Source organism: Anomaloglossus baeobatrachus, chromosome 9, assembly GCF_048569485.1.
Source record: "Anomaloglossus baeobatrachus isolate aAnoBae1 chromosome 9, aAnoBae1.hap1, whole genome shotgun sequence".
Taxonomy (NCBI): Eukaryota; Metazoa; Chordata; class Amphibia; order Anura; family Aromobatidae; genus Anomaloglossus; species Anomaloglossus baeobatrachus.
Window position 1 is genome coordinate 205,680,065 of NC_134361.1, and position 17,800 is coordinate 205,697,864.

Below are 17,800 nucleotides of genomic sequence, written 5' to 3' on the forward strand. Positions count from 1 at the left end.
AATGCCTATCCGTTACATGTATTGCCTATTCCTTAAAGGGAGCCGTTCACCAAATTTTTCCCTATTAAAGTAAAAGTGTCCCCTTCTGCAGCTCCTGCGCTGCAGTCTATGAAGGGGCACCTTGGCCCTGACTCGCCTTCCAGACCCCAAAAATAACTTTATAAAACTTGGCCGTAAGGTATGCTAATGACCTGTGTTGGCAGTGGGCAGGCTCTTTTTCTGCTCCTTTATCCCCCTCCTGCCGCTGTTCACCATCCTCCTTTCTTGATTAACGTGATGACGCCTCAGTCATCATCCTTGTTGCTTTTTCAAATCTCGCGCCTCTGCAGTTATGTCCGCTCTTCTATATCGCGGGCAGAACAGAAAACATAGCTGCGCGCGCTGGTGAGCTATATGCGCAGGCGCGAGATTATGGGCGGGTACGAGGATAACGCTGGTGAGGTCATGCATAATCTCACGCCTGTGCATTTAGCTCACCGGCGCGCGCAAGGGCAGCTATGTTTTCTGCTCTGCCCGTGATATGGCAGAGCAAACTGCGCCTGCGCGAGCGGACATAACTGCAGAGGCGCGAGATTTGAAAAAGCAACGAGGATGATGACGGAAGCGTCATCACGTCAATCAAGAAAGGAGGACGGCGATCAACAGCAGGAGGGGGGGCGGGAACAGAAAATGAGCCCGCCCATCTGAGCCATTAGCATACCTTACGGCCATGTTTTATACAGTTATTTTGGGGTCTGGAAGGGGAGTCAGGGCACAAGGTGCACCTTCATAGAACGCAGCCCAGGAGCGGCAGAAGGTGACACTTTTACTTTAACCCCTTCACGACCGCGGGCCGTAAAATTACGTCCTATTTTAACGTGACTTAACGACCAGGGACGTAATTTTACGGCCTAAACTTCATTTGATTGCCGTGGCCATAGCAACGGCTTTCAAATGATGTCCCCTGCTGTTTCTTACAGCAGGGGACCTTTGCTTGACCCCAGGGGGGGTGGCATCGCCACCCCCTATCGACGATCGATGTGATTGGCTGTTCAAATCTGAACCGCCAACCACATCGATCGCACTAATTTCGGCAAAAATAATGCCCGAATTAGTGCGATCCTGTGAGATCCAGCTATGAGATGCCGCAGCTGCTGCAGCATATCATAGGTGGACCTCAAACATGCCGCCCCCAGCCCCTGCAGCACTGATTGGAGCGATCGTGCTATGACGCGCAATCGCTCCAATCAGTGTGCAGTGGGGCGGTCTGATCTGCCGGTGGCCGCCCTCCCCAGGCCTGTACTGCTCTGGGGACCCTCCCCCAACATGGCTGCAGCGTGGAGTGGCTGGTACTTTTGGTACCACGCCACCGCTGCTGCCGCCGCAGACGCCGCCTCTGCTGTCACCGCGCCAGCTCCAAAGGTAAGTATTGCGCTCCGGCGATGGCCCCTGCGCGCTCCCGTGAAGGCCCCTGCGCGCTCCCGTGAAGGCCCCTGCCCGTGCCCCCCCCCCGATCTGCCCCCCTACGCCCCGATCTGCCCCCCCCGGCATCCCGATCTGCTACCACCGCTGCTGCTGCAAAGTGAGTACTGTGCTCACTTTGCAGCCCGTGCGCGCTCCCGTGGTGCCCCTGCGCGCTGCCGTGATAGCCCCTGCCGTGCCCCCCCCGCGATCTGCTCCCCCCAACCACCCCCCCCCCCCCCCCCCCCCCCCCCCCGACATCCCGATCCGCTCCCCCTGCGATCTGACTGCCTCCCCCATTATTTCTATTCTGCTTCTGCAGCTCCCTCTCCGGTCTCCCCCTCTGCTCTCCCCCCCTCTCCCTCTGCTCTCCCCCCCCTCCCCCTCTGCTCTCCCCCTCTGCTCTCACCCTCCCCTCTCCCCCTCTGCTCTCCCCCGACGTCCTCTTACCTGTCTTCACCGGCCTGATCACATCTGCGTCCATCGCTGGGTCCTTCCTGGGCATTCTGCTGATCTGCCTGCTGCTCCTGTAAAGCTGTCCATCTCTCTGCCATCTGTTCCTCTGCAGCTCTTCTGGTCAGTGATCCTCCTGCTAGTCCTCTGGGTACTGTGAGTATAACTTTTTTTTTTTTTTCCGTATCCCCTGTCCATTTTTACACCTCATCCGTCCGTGCGTCCCGCCAAGCGCTGATCAGGGATGCAGATAACGGATCGGCATCCCTGCTCAATTTTTGGCGTGACTTTTTTTTCCGTATCCCCGACGCTTTTTGTATCGCATCCGTCCGTGCGTCCCGCCAAGCGCTGATCAGGGATGCAGATAACGGATCGGCATCCATGGTCAATTTTTGGCGTGACTTTTTTTTCCGTATTCACGACGCTTTTTGTATCGCATCCGTCCGTGCGTCCCGCCGAGCGCTGATTAGGGATGCAGATAACGGATCGGCATCCCTGCTCAATTTTTGGCGTGACTTTTTTCCGTATTCGCGACGCTTTTTGTATCGCATCCGTCCGTGCGTCCCGCCGAGCGCAGATCAGGGATGCAGATAACGGATCGGCATCCCTGCTCAATTTTTGGCGTGACTTTTTTTTCCGTATCCCCGACGCTTTTTGTATCGCATCCGTCCGTGCGTCCCGCCAAGCGCTGATCAGGGATGCACATAACGGATCGGCATCCATGGTCAATTTTTGGCGTGACTTTTTTTTCCGTATTCACGACGCTTTTTGTATCGCATCCGTCCGTGCGTCCCGCCGAGCGCTGATTAGGGATGCAGATAACGGATCGGCATCCCTGCTCAATTTTTGGCGTGACTTTTTTCCGTATTCGCGACGCTTTTTGTATCGCATCCGTCCGTGCGTCCCGCCGAGCGCTGATTAGGGATGCAGATAACGGATCGGCATCCCTGCTCAATTTTTGGCGTGACTTTTTTCCGTATTTGCGACGCTTTTTGTATCGCATCCGTCCGTGCGTCCCGCCAAGCGCTGATCAGGGATGCACATAACGTATCTGCATCCATGGTCAATTTTTGGCGTGACTTTTTTTTTTTACGTATCCCCGACGCTTTTTTTTATCGCATCCGACCGTGCGTCCTGCAGCGGCCGATCAGTGCACTGCGTTTGAAAAGTCAAATGGCGCTCCTTCTCTTCTGAGCCCCGCCATGCGCTCAAACAATTACTTTCCACCACATATGGGGTATCTGCGTACTCAGGAGAAAATGCACAATACATTTTATGGTGCATTTTTTCCTGTTACCCTTGTGAAAAAAAAAGCTACCTAGTTGAAGCAACCATTTTGTGGTAAAAAAAAAAAAAAATTCTTTTCACGGCTCAACGCTATAAACTTCTGTGAAGCCCCCAGGTGTTCAAAGTGCTCACCAAACATCTAGAAAAATTATTTGAGGGCTCTAGTTTCCAAAATGGTGTCACTTGTGGGGGAGCTCCACTGTTTAGGCACCATAGGGGGTCTCCAAACGTGACATGGTGTCCGCTAATGATTCCAACCAATTTTGCTGTCAAATGGCGCTCCTTCTCTTCTGAGCCCCGCCATGCGCCCAAACAATTACTTTCCACCACATATGAGGTATCTGCGTACTCAGGAGAAAATGCACAATACATTTTATGGTGCATTTTTTCCTGTTACCCTTGTGAAAAAAAAAGCTACCTAGTTGAAGCAACCGTTTTGTGGTAAAAAAAATTTTTTTTCTTTTCACGGCTCAACGCTATAAACTTTTGTGAAGCCCCCAGGGGTTCAAAGTGCTCACCAAACATCTAGAAAAATTATTTGAGGCCTCTAGTTTCCAAAATGGGGTCACTTGTGGGGGAGCTCCATTGTTTAGGCACCTCAGGGGGTCTTCAAACCCGACATGGCGTCCGCTAACAGGTGCAGCTAATTTTGCACTCAAAAATTCAAATGGCGCTCCTTGCCTTCCGAGCACTGCTGTGTGTCCAAACATTTGATTTCCACCACATATGAGGTATCTGCGTACTCAGGAGAAAATGCACAATACATTTTATGGTGCATTTTTTCCTGTTACCCTTGTGAAAAAAAAAGCTACCTAGTTGAAGCAACCGTTTTGTGGTAAAAAATTTTTTTTTTCTTTTCACGGCTCAACGCTATAAACTTTTGTGAAGCCCCCAGGGGTTCAAAGTGCTCACCAAACATCTAGAAAAATTATTTGAGGCCTCTAGTTTCCAAAATGGGGTCACTTATGGGGGAGCTCCATTGTTTAGGCACCTCAGGGGGTCTTCAAACCCGACATGGCGTCCGCTAATGAGTGCAGCTAATTTTGCGTTCAAAAATTCAAATGGCGCTCCTTCCCTTCCGAGCTCTGCCGTGCGCCCAAACAATTGATTTTTACCACATATGGGGTATCAGCGTACTCAGGAGAACATGCACAATAAATTGTATTGTGTACTTTCTCTTTTCTCCCTTGTAAAAATGAAAATTTTATGGCTAAAGTAACATTTTTGTGTTAAAAAGTAAAATTTTCATTTTTTCCTTCCACATTGCTTTGGTTCCTGTGAAGCACCTAAAGGGTTAATAATCTTATTGGATGTGGTTTTGAGCAGTGTGAGGGGTGTAGTTTTTAGAATGGGGTCACTTTTGGGTATTTTCTGTCACCTCGGCCTCTCAAAGTCACTTCAAATGTGATGTGGTCCCTAAAAAAATTATTTTGTAAATTTTGTTGGAAAAATGAGAATTTGCTGATGACCTTTGACCCCTTCTAACTTCCTAACGGAAAAAAAATTTGTTTCGAAAATTGCGCTGATGTAAAGTAGACATGTGGGAAATGTTATTTAGTAACTATTTTGTGTGACATATCTCTCAGATTTATGGGCATAAATTTTCAAAGTTTGAAATTTGCGAAATTTTCAAAATTTTCGCCAAATTTCCTAAATTTTCACAAATAAACGCAAAAAATATCGGCCTAAATTTACCACTGACATGAAGTACAATATGTCACGAAAAAACAATGTCAGAATCGCCAGGATCCGTTGAAGCGTTCCAGAGTTATAACCTGTCAAAGTGACACTGGTCAGAATTGCAAAAAATGGCCCGGTCATTAGGGTGTTTTAGTGGCCGGGGGTGAAGGGGTTAATAGTGAAAAATCTGGTGACAGGTTCCCTTTAAGTTATTTCTATACATTAAGCTCGCACACAATATAAGGAAAGGATCTCCAGCTAATAACAGCGCACAGCGGGGGTGAAGTGTATCCATATATACAAGCTGAGGGGACGTGAGCCGAGAGATGCATCCATACATATGGCCCAATTAGTGGCAACTGGTGGGGCTAAAAAAGGCAGCAGCAATAAAGGTCAGGGCTTGGAATTTCCCCTTTCGCAAACCCACCAACACTGCAGCTGCCCACCGCCATTTGTGTACAATAATGGGGGCATTTTTCTTACAGGAAACGGCTTTCCAAAAACGTCTATAGGAGAAGTGTCACATAGAAGTCACTTCTCTCTTCCAAGAAAAAGCTGCCGTCTGCAAGTTTCCAGCCCTCGTCTGCAAGTTTCCAGCCCTCGTCTGCAAGTTTCCAGCCCTCGTCTGCAAGTTTCCAGCCCTCGTCTGCAAGTTTCCAGCCCTCGTCTGCATCGCGTCGCTGATTAAGGTCTTCGCTGAGCTTTTTGATTGACATCTGTTCTACGCTGCTCAGATATTGGTTGAGCAGCTAATTGGGGAATAAAACAGAGGATGGACGGACACTACAGATCAAAAGTTTAGGGTCACTTAGAGATTTCCTTATTTTTGAAAGAAAAACACTTTTTTCCAATGAAGCAAACATTAAATTAAATACTCTATACATTGTTAATGTGGTAAATGACTATTCTAGCTGCAGACGTCTGGTTTTTGATGCAATATCTAAATAGGTGTATAGAGGCCCATTTCCAACAACCAGCACTCCAGTGTGTTTGCTACCGGTGTTAACACTAGAACTACTGAGGTAGTCATTTTGACTACTTTGCACCATGTATTTCTATATAGGTGTCACGAGGCCAGTAGTTCTAGTGTTAAAAGGCTAATGGATGTTTAGAAATCCCTTGAAAACCCTTGTGCAAGTATGTTAGCAGAGCTGAAAACAGTTTTGCTGATTAGAGAAGCTATAAAACTGACCTTCCTTTGAGCTAGTTGAGAATCTGGAGCATAAAGCCTGCTTTACATGTTACGATTCTGCATACGATATCGTATGCGATCGTAACCGCCCCCATCATATGTGCAGCACGTTCAATTTGTTGAATGTGCCGCACAAACAATTAACCCCCGTCACACGTACTTACCCGTCCATACGACCTCGCTGTGGGCGGCGAACGTCCACTTCCTGGAGTGGGAGGGACGTTCGGCGTCACATCGACGTCACGCGGCAGCCGGCCAATAGAAGCGGAAGGGCGGAGCTGAGCGGGATGTAAACATCCCGCCCACCTCCTTCCTTCCGCATTGCTGGCTGGGAGCTGCAGGACGCAGGTAAGCTGTGTTCATTGTTCCCAGGGTGTCACACGGAGGGATGTGTGCTGCCCCGGGTACGATGAACAATCTGATGTTCAATTCATGAGAAATTAATTATGTGCGTGCGATGAACGTTTTACTGTTCAATCGCAATCACCTGTCACACACTGCAATGTACCTTACGATGCCGGATGTGCGTCACTTACGACGTGACCCCGCCGACACATCGTAAGATACATTGCAGCATGTAAAGCGGGCTTTACACTTGTTGGTTCCATTAAAGGGAACCTGTCATCAGAAATTTTGCTTTAAACCTAAAAGTTTCCCCCTCTGCAGCTCCTGGGCTGCATTCTAGCAGGTTCCTGTACTTTTTGTGGCTCCTTTTAAACCAAATTAAATACTTTATAAACTTGTACCTTTTGCTATGTAAATTTTGTAAATCATCCATGGGGGCGGGCTCTATGCTGACCGTTGCTGTTCCTCCAGCACATTCACGCCGCCCCCCCAACGCTGAATTTCATATCTCAGGAGCCGCCCCTGGGCGCCCGTGGTCCCGCGCATGCGCTGTGCGACTGTAGCAGGACTGTGCACTGTGTGCACGTGTGACCGCTGGTGACGTTTTGCGCAGGCACGAGGTTATGGGCGGCGCTGTGAGTGTCATCAGCAAGTGCCGCCCATAACCTCGTGACCGCACTTTCCCCTCTTCCTCCAGCGTTCTGCGCAAGTGCTTGCTGGCCAGATGACCAGACGTCACCCTCTTTCCCATCTTGCCCTGCTGCAGGGTAAGATGGGAAGGAGGGGACGTCGGGTCATTTGGCCGGCGAGCGCTTGCGCAGAACGCTGGAGGCAGTGGGGGAAAGCGCGTCCACGAGATTATGGGCTGGCACTTGCGGTACAATCACAGCGCCGCCCATAATCTCGTGCTTGTGACACACGTCACCAGCGATCCTGGCGTGGGCGGCACCTTGGGCGCAGTGGGCAGCGTCCTGATGGATGAAATGGAGCGTGGGGGGACGGCGTCAATGCGCTGGAGGAACAGCAACGGTCAGCAGTGAGCCCGCCCCCATGGACGATTTACAAAATTTACATAGCAAAAGGTACAAGTTTATAAAGTATTTAATTTGGTTTAAAAGGGGCCACAAAAAGTACAGGAACCTGCTAGAATGCAGCCCAGGAGCTGCAGAGGGGGAAACTTAGGTTTCAAGCTAAATTTCTGATGACAGGTTCCCTTTAAACTCTCAAAATGGCCAGAAACAGAGAACGTTCATGTGAAACTCGACAGTCTATTCTTGTTCTTAGAAATGAAGGATATTCCATGCGAGAAATTGCCAAGAAACTGAAGATTTCCTACAACGGTGTGTACTACTCCCTTCAGAGGAGAGCACAAACAGGCTCTAACCAGAGTAGAAAGAAAAGTGGAGTCCGCGCTGCACAACTGAGCAACAAGACAAGGACATTACAGTCTCTAGTGTGAATCGACACCTCACAGGTCCTCAACTGTCAGCTTCATTACATAGCACCCGCAAAATGCCAGTGTCATCGTCTACAGTGAAGAGGTGACTCCGGGATGCCGGCTTACAGGGCAGAGTGGCAAAGAAAGCCATATCTGAGGCTGGCTAATAAAAGGAAAAGATTAATACGGGCAAAAGAACACAGACATTGGACAGAGGAAGATTGGAAAAAAGTGTTATGGGCGGACGAATCGAAGTTTGAGGTGTTTGGATCACACAGAAGAACATTTGTGAGATGCAGAACTACTAAGAAGATGCTGGAAGAGTGCCTGACGCCATCAGTCAAGCATGGTGGAGGTAATGTGATGGTCTGGGGTTGCTTTAGTGCTGGTAAAGTGGGAGATTTGTACAATGTAAAAGGGTTTTTGAATAAGGAAGCTATCACTCCATTTTGCAACGCCATGTCACAGAACTGTAATCAGACCATTCATGGTGCAGATGCACTCTTAAGCTTTCTAGGGTTGTTCCTCATTATTAAAAATGATCACATTTGGGGGGGGGGGGGGTAGAAAGCATTATCCCTTGTTTGGTACCAGCAAGGGTTGAAAGGGAGGCTTTCATGCTTAGTAGCCTTAGACATTAAATGGCCATAGCCCAGTGCAGTGACCAGCCGCTGCAGCAGTTCAGGCCAATAGTCTCCGTGGCTCTGCGCAATCCTGGCCAACAAATAAAACCATTGGTTTTCTATTTAGTCAATTCCTATAGGTTTCCACGACCACTGATCGATCACACGGTCACTAATCGAAAAAAAAACGACTAATCGTAACATTCATGCACTCGACTACAAATGACTAGTGGTGCAAGATGCCTGCGAGATTTCCTAATTAATGACATTTGATTATGTAAGCCGTATAACATCCGCTAATAAAATATCTCCACCTCGTAATATTACACCGAGGCGTCTGTTATAATTTAATAAAATATAATAGCTTTCCTCAGGGAGACACAAATGCTGCCAAAAAAGTGAATAATGCAACGTATTGTGTCGTTTCTAGTCAGCGCTGCTCTGAAGCCAATCACACAGAGTCATTATTGAAAAGAAAAACTTTGTTTTTGTTTTTTTTTTATTCTTATTTCCCTATTTTTACTCCATTATTAGATCTTAAATTCTTGTTGAATTTTTTTTCTTATTTGTTTTTTCAGTTAATACCTGTAATAAATGGAGAGCACTTGCAAATACTGAACCCAAGTTTAGCTCCGTCTGCTCCAGTAAATAGAAATGATTTATAAGAGGGTAAATTTAAAGTTAAAGGGGGTCGTCCACCACTTTTACATTTACCGTATTTTTTGGATTATAAAAAACACACTTTTACTCAAAATTTGGGAGGAAAATGAGGGGTGGTGGAGAGGGATCACAGGAGGCAGTGGAGCTGCTGCGGGCCACGGGGACTGTGCTGCGGGAGGTAAAGCAGGGGCCACCATTCTGAAAATGTCGGCAGTGTGGGCTTCAAATAATGGGGCCCGGAGTCATCGCATGCGCAGATGGGGCTCTCGGCTGAAGATCTTATCTGCGCTCACGCCGCCTCCGGCCCAATGATTCCCTGCAGCGGACTTAAAGGGAACCGGTCACCACTTTTTTGGCCTATAAGCTGCGGCCACCACCACTGGGCTCTTATATACAGTATTCTAACATGCTGTATATAAGAGCCCAGGCCGCTGTGACAACATAAAAAACACTTTATAATACTTACCTAGCGTTCGCTCTGCGGTGGAATTGGGCTTAATGGGCGTCTCCGTTGTCCGGCGCGGGCGCCTCACTTTTCGTCCATCTTCGTCCCCTTTCTGAAGCCTGTGTGCATGACGCGTCTACGTCATACACACTCGCCCGTCCTGCGCAGGCGCACTACAATACTCTGATCTGCCTGCTCAGGACCTGAATGCCGGCGAGTGTGGATGACGTCGGACCCGTCATGCACCGCAGCTAGAGAAGGAGAACAAAGATGGCCAAAATAGGCGGCATCGGCACCGGAGACGCTCATATAGCCAACTGAGCAACCGTTAAGTGATTTTTATGTTCTCACAGCGGCCTGGGCTCTTATATACGGCATGGCCGCAGCTTATAGACCAAAAAAGTGGTGACTGGTTCCCTTTAAGGAAAATGGCACCCGGAGGTGGTGCATGCGCAGATGAGATGTTGGATTGTCATTGAGCCGGGAGCTCCATCTACACACGCGATGACTCCGGGCGCCATTTCTTTGAAGCCCGCATCGCTGACAGTTTCTGATAGCTCTTCATACCACACAGCGCCCGCAGCGAGCATCTGGGACACCCGCCGCACCATCACCCTACTCCACCACCGCCCCTGCCTTCTCTGACTCCGGCTCCACCACCGTTGCCCCCCCTCCGGTAAGACAGCCAGCACCGGTCTATAAGACAGACCCCATATTTTAATTTTTCTGAGTGCGTCTTATAATCCGGTGCATCTTATAAAACGAAAAGTACGGTATGTACTTATTAATGACCTCTCCATTGGTGGGGGTCTCTAACGATCAGCTGTTATAACCTCCATAGTCTATTGATGTATACAGATCCGGACCACCACGATAGCATACACTGTACACATCCAGCCGCCGGAGGCGATTACAGACGATGTTAGGTTTCGGATCTTCACCACATCGGATATTGATGACGTATCCTTTATATAGTGATTGGCTGCAGTGGTCACGTGATAATATAAAAGTAGTGTACTCATGTATAGGGGCCAAACTCTATATTTCTCAGAGGTCACCCACGACCAGCATTGTATGGGTACTTTATCCCCTTTTTAGGACTTCCAGGATGGTATTACTTGCAAAGTTTGGCTTAGGCTAGTTTCACACTTGCGTTGGGCGAAATCCGCTGGGTCCGTTGCTGCGTCGTTTTGACGCATCCGTTATTTTTGTGTTGTCAACGGATCAGTTATTTCACAGTAATCAGTTAGCTGAATCCTGTGAAATAACGGACCGTTGCATCCGTTTGGCGTCCGTCTAACGGAATGCGTCGGCTCTGTTTTTTTTTTCTTTTTTCATTTTTTTCATTCTGGGCATGCTCAGTAGAAATTAGCGGAATCCAGCAGCAGATTCCGTTGTAAAGCACTTTGCAACGGAATCCGCTACCATAGGGATCCATTATAAATTTTAACGGAAGCAACGGAATCCACTGCTCGGCGTCATTTTGACGCAAGCATTTAACGTTACATTTAGTACATTCAGTATCCGTTAACGGATTCCGCTGTTTCCCAAGACAGCGGATTGCGCCAAAAAAAAACCCCGCAAGTGTGAAAGTACCCTTACATAGTCCTATGCTGCAATAATCTGCCAAAATGAGATCTGGCCCTGCAAAAAATTCAAGTAGCATCATAAACTATTACAATGGACAATCCAAGACAGGCGACGTCAAGACACTCATGTTAAACAAATATGTACCGAGCAATCGTGTAGGTGTGTAAAGATTCAGTTTCCATACAGCAAGGAGGTGTAAGTGTGTGAGAAATTGGTAATGTGCCTCAGAGACACCTCTGCAAGCAAATGAAAGACACATTCATAGTCTATACCATTCCAGGAAGCTCGGAGCAAACAGAGGAGTTACCAGCGTCACAGTCGAGCAACCAAAGGGGAGTTTTAGCAAAAAATATAAAACTACCAACCTGCAGCTCACACCACGCAACTTCCACCCACGTCTCAGTGTCCAGTCCTTTAAAGACCGTCTTAAAGGCCCCACGGCCCAACTCAATGTCAAACTTCAAAAATCGGCCACCGGGGGACGTTGCCACCGCTTTCATTTCCGCCTCCTCCTCCATCTCCTTCTCCGTTTTCTCCCTCGGGGAGTCCTTTCCAGTACCAGATACCATTTTGGGTTCATTTTTGTCATCCTGGCCCGCACCCGCGGCAAGTGCCACGTGGCTGTCCAGTTGCTGCTTGCCCTCGTGGTCGGCAGCCTTCTCCTCTTTGAGGGGTTGCTCCAGTATCCGGTCATCCTCAGTGATGTCTACGCTCTTTCTGAAGAATCGCTTCCTTTCGCTGGTCCCGGAAGCAGACAGAGGTTTGTCGCTCTCCTCCATGCTGACGTGGCGGACCAGAGAAGAGCCCTGAGGGACCGGGTTCTTTTCCGCAGAAAATCCAGCTGGTTTGTCAGACTCATCCGTGCTCGCCGGTTCTCCGGAGTCCGTCGCCATTTTCCTCAGGTTGGCGGTTCAAGTTTTCACAGAATATACAGTAAATTATCCTTCCAGAATCAAAACCTGTAGAGGGAAAAAAAATTAAAAATTAATATCTGGGAGGTGAATATATGCCTAAAAATCCACTAAGTATAATGTGTTTTATCTGCACCGGTCATTGAAAATGTGCCCATTACCATGCGGTGCGGGTACAAGGCAAAGAGGAAGCACATGGCGGACCCGGCAACATTTACAGATTTCTCCCAACATTCATGCTGTCATTTAAATACACTCCCTGATTCTCCAGTGCAGATCTAGCACTTCTCTGAATAATGAGCTCTGTGTAACCCCGCCTCCACCACTGATTAGCATCTTTTTGCCTATGCACAGTGTATATAAAAATATGCTAATCAGTGGTGGAGGCGAGCATACACAGAAGGAGGACGAGGAGGCATGAGATACCTAGTCCTGTAGTGAGAATCTCCTTCTGATAAAACACGGATTTACAGAAACAGCGACACACGGCCCAGTAAGTGACATGACTGGAATCAGGTTCTCAACCCATACATCTTCATGCTCTTACATTACATAGCAAATAAAAATAAATAAAATATAAAATAATAAGATAAATATATTGTATTATATGTTATATATTTTTATTATATTTATTTTATATTATAAATATAATAAAATATAAAATACAATATAATGCAATAAAATATAATTGTATTATTTTATATATAATATAATACAATAAAAAATATTTTATATATTATTATTATTATTATTATTAATAATACATTAAATTGTATTTTAGATATCTTTTATATTTAGATTATTATATATTATAATAAAATATAACAAAATAAATTATTATTATTATTATAATAATATAAAATAATATAATAAAATATTATATATTTCAGACAAATCCCCTTTAAGCAAGATATGATCACTTAGCTCTGAAAAATGGACTAAACTGTCAAGGTAGGATGCAAAATGTATTATTACATAGCGATGAATGGCCTTCACAGAAATACAGTAAAGGCATCAGACCAAGAACGACAGGCTATTGTCAACAGGCCATTCTGGCACAGACGAGGGTCCCGAGCAAGGGACCTTCTTCAATTAGCACTTGGACAGGGGCTGCTTTTATAAGACAACCCCTTAGCTATGGTTATAAATTAGCTTAGAGGGTCAGATTGAGCTTATAGACAAACTCTGCTGTGTACTGTGATCTATAGAGGCTGCAGGAGTAAATGATATAAAATGTTTAATGAATTTTTTTTTTTTTTTTTAAAAAAAATATATAAAATATTTTTATTATTTATTAATTAATAAATAATATCTATAAATAATATTTACTAAATATATATATATATATATATATATATATATATATATATATATATATATATATATATATATATATACACACACACACACACATATATTTATATATAAAATATGTATATTAATATTTATATTATTAATAAAATTTAATGCTAAAAAATATTCTATATAAAACATTTATTAAATAATAATTATAATTAATTATTATAATTATTATATTATTTATTAAATAATATTTTTTAATTATTTATTATTATCATCATTATTATTATTATTATTATTAATTATTATTTCCGGTCATGCATGCAATGCATTTACGTATGAAACGTTTCCCCTAAATCCTTGATGTAGTCACAGAAGCCAGAATGACATCAACCGAGTGAAGCGACACCCAATCGGCTGGTACACGCATACAGCATGGGGCTAAGTGAAGGAGTTAACGCTGGACTTAGCGGGCAGCTTCCCAAAAATAATGCCATCCTGTTCCAAAACCAACAGTGATAAGAATAATACAACATCAGATACTGAAGATACCGCCGCTCATTCAACCACAGATCCATTTTTATGAATCGCTGAACGTCTTTTTAAAAGGTCTGGGGCTCACGGTGCATCACAGGACGGTGGTCTGTAACAAGTGGCCTCTGCCAGCGACTGACCACAACGCCCTGCAAGTATGCAGCTGTCAGGACATGCGGGGAAATGCGGCAGTGCAGCTGCTCCGACACTCAAACAGCTGTCAGGGCATGCTGGGAAATGTAGTGTCAAAAGGAGCTGGGACTAGCACAAGATGCAGATCGTACAATAGAAACCAGACTATAACAAAACTCATCAATCAACTAATAAAAAAGCAGACAGAAAAGCGCCAATACTTCGCCTCAGGTGGAAGCCCCAAACGACAGCGGAAACTGGCTGCAGATAGGATGGGTTTACCCTTCGAGGGGCAGTCTACAGCCATGCGAGCCCTCTCCTAGGCAGATGGCACAGGTCTTTACAGCAGGAGAGAGGACTTCAGCACGGAAGGCAGAGCACAGCTATCCGGCCAGCGAGCCCGCAGGAAGCAATGAGGCTCACATACTAGTCAGACCAGTTCTCTCTCATTCTGCATGAGCTCATCTGATGCCCTCTAGACCCAAAGAGAGGGGGAAAAAAAAAAAATGTAGTTCAGCCACAGGTTATGGCTCATGCAAATAGGAAGAGATAAAACAATCGTGAGAGCACGCATATTGTCAGGAAACGATATAGAAAACCAGAAGCCGCATTTCCCGTGCACGCTCGCACAATGTAGCGCCGGGCGTGCCACTCACAGGGTCTCATCAGCAGTAAGTGCCACTCCAGCCATTCACAGTTTTCGGACGGTACGGTGTTTCTATGGGCCATTGATATTATACAGAAGGTGACAATACACCGGGGCAGATAAAAATAGGGCTCCCAGAAAGGAGCACATGGCCGATCACACCGTGCAATGTGCTAAACTTTGCACCCCGGACAGCTGATCTCGGAGAGGGCTTGTTTCTGCACACGGTGCACTATGGACGAGGCCTATAGAAGTGTCCTCTACAATAGGTGCTCCATCACCACCTGCTCAGCCAGGATAAAAGGGAGTGCATTTTTATAGAGGGGTTTTCGGTATTGAAATCCCATTTCAATAAACCCTTTATGAAAATGACAATTTAGCTGGTTTCCCCCTCATCTGTTGCTCTACAGGACCGATCCTGTCTATTATACAATACGCCCTGTGCAATACTTATTTCCCCCGCATGATGGCGCTGCATGAAACCTAAACACAGCCGGGTGACAGATCATAGGGGTCCACAGAGACGCTTTGGATATGCCATACAAGTTCATTCCCTCATTCATTTTCAGAACCCCTATATGCAGTGTGCAGCCTGATCAGGTTTCTTTGGCAGGAGTGTCCCTCCCAGTAATACAGGCTGGATGTAAGGTCTCTGTTACACCATACACAAGCAGTTGCTCTATCTTCCCTGAGAGACTTCCAGAGACACTTGAAGGGAACCAGTCACCAGATTTGGCGACTATAAGCTGAGGCCACCACCAGTAAGATCTTATATACACCATTCTAGAATACTGTATATAAGAGCCCAGGCAGCTATGTAGAACGGAAAACACACTTTTAAAATACTCACCTAGGGATGGCGGTTCGGTTCAATGGGCGTCGCTGCTCTCCGGTCCGGTGCCTCCTCTTTGCGGTGATCTCGGTCCTCCTTCTACCCAGCCCAGGCCAGCATTACGGTCCTGTGCAGTCGCACTTTGATCTGCCCTGCGGAGGGCAGATTGAAGTACAATAATGCGCAGGCGTGAGGAGAGTTACAGACCGCTCGCGCATGCGCACTACAATACTTTGATCTGCCTTGAGCAGGACAGATAAGAGTGCACCTGCGCAGGACCGTAATGCCACGTTACGCACACGGGTCTCAGAAGGAGGACAGAGATCGCCGCACAGATGAGGTGCCGGAGCGGAGAGCAGTGACACCCATCGGACTGTACCGCCCCCTTAGGCGAGTATTATAAAAGTGTGGTTTACGTTCTACACAGTGGCCTGGGCTCTTATATACAGTATTCTAGACTAATGTATAGAAGGACTCACTGGTGGTGGACGCGTCTCACAAGGGAAAAACCAGGTGACAGGTTCCCTTTAACCCCTCTCCATGCTGTGGAAATCTATCTATACCTCCGACAGACATCAACAATTTTTCTCTTAGGCATATATAAAAAAGGAAAAGGACTGATTTCCAATAGTGTTTTGGATCAGATTTTCATCAGTATTTACCATCAGTTTCACCTTTATTTTACCTATCAAACAAACATGAAAGTCAAGAAAAGTTTGATGCAACGACGGTGGCATCAGAGCTCTGCTCCATTTTTTTTCCATTGACCCATAAACTGGCATTGGCGAATTTGATAACTCAGAGCAAAAGCAGACATGGTTAAAGTATTTCGGCCCACTGGGTCAGCAGAAAAAAAAAAATAAACCCATAGACGTGATGACCACCATAGACTACGATGGGTACAAATTTTAATAGGGAAAAACAGATATCTGAATGAGGCTTAAAAGGGAACCGGTCAGCAGAAATTTTGCCCAAAACCTAAAAGATTCCCCCTCTGCAGCTCCTGGGCTGCATTCTAGCAAGGTCCCCGTTATTATTGTGCCCCATGTGAGACCAAAATAAAGACTTTATAAAGTGCTACCTTTTTGTATTCAGATACTGTAAATGTGACAAGGGGGCGGGCTTTCTGCCGTCCGTTATTCTGCCTCCTGGTCCTGTATGCCGTCCCCCATCGCTCCTTTCCATAGCTGATGCACCACCCACTGCTCCAGCTATCCCCGCGCATGCCCAGTGCCAGTCTCAAGGGACTGAGCAGTGTGACCGCTGGTGACGTGTGCGCAGGCAAGTGATTATGGGCGGGGCTGTGATTATCAGCAAGTACCTGCCCATAATCTCGTGAGCGCGCAAACCTCACCAGCGGTCACACTGTGCTCAGTGTAGATGCTAGACTGTATGGGCTGCTTCCAGGGATGACGTCCCTTTTGTCACGTGATAGTATTTTGAACACGCCCCTATCACGTGACAAAAGGGACGTCATCCCTTGAAGCAGCCCATACAGTCTAGCATGTACCCTGAGCACAGTGTGACCGCTGGTGAGGTTTGCGCGCTCACGAGATTATGGGCGGGTACTTGCTGATAATCACAGCCCCGCCCATAATCACTTGCCTGCGCACACGTCACCAGCGGTCACACTGCTCAGTCCCGTGAGACTGGCACTGGGCATGCGCGGGGATAGCTGGAGCAGTGGGCGGTGCATCAGCTATGGAAAGGAGCGATGGGGGACGGCATACAAAACCAGGAGGCAGAATAACGGACGCCAGAAAGCCCGCCCCCTTGTCACAGTTACAGTATCTGAATACAAAAAGGTACCACTTTATAAAGTCTTTATTTTGGTCTCACATGGGGCACAATAATAACAGGGACCTTGCTAGAATGCAGCCCAGGAGCTGCAGAGGGGGAATCTTTTAGGTTTTGGGCGAAATTTCTGCTGACAGGTTCCCTTTAAAGAAAGAAAGAGCTGAGGTCCAAAGCTGGAGAGCGGACACATGTGTAATCATTTTTGCAAATAGCATTTGGTGAGAAAAATAACGAGATAGAAGAGTTTAAGGCTGTGCGCGCACTGAGCGTTTTTCGGGTGCATTTTTGGGCTCAAAACAGTATGACTTTACTTCCCCAGCAAAGTCTATGAGTTTTCATTTTTGCTGTCCGCACACAACTTTTTTTTTAGCTGCGTTTTTGAGATATAAAAAAAAAAAAAAAAAAAAAATGGACGTGTCAATTCTTTCCTGCGTTTTACACCCATGCATTGCATTGGAAAAACGTAGCAAAACTCAGTGATCAACAACACTGCAAA

At 46.5% G+C, this 17,800-nt stretch overlaps 1 protein-coding gene across 1 annotated transcript in view; it reads right to left on the minus strand.

Moving 5' to 3' along the window:
* WNK3 (WNK lysine deficient protein kinase 3) overlaps window positions 1-17,800 on the minus strand; it is a 194,566-nt gene that overhangs the window by 162,377 nt on the left and 14,389 nt on the right. Inside the window, exon 2 of the mRNA XM_075324920.1 lies at window positions 11,519-12,112. Within this exon, the coding sequence (XP_075181035.1) occupies window positions 11,519-12,046 (528 nt within the window). The 5' untranslated portion in view covers window positions 12,047-12,112. The remainder of the gene's footprint in view (window positions 1-11,518; window positions 12,113-17,800) is intronic.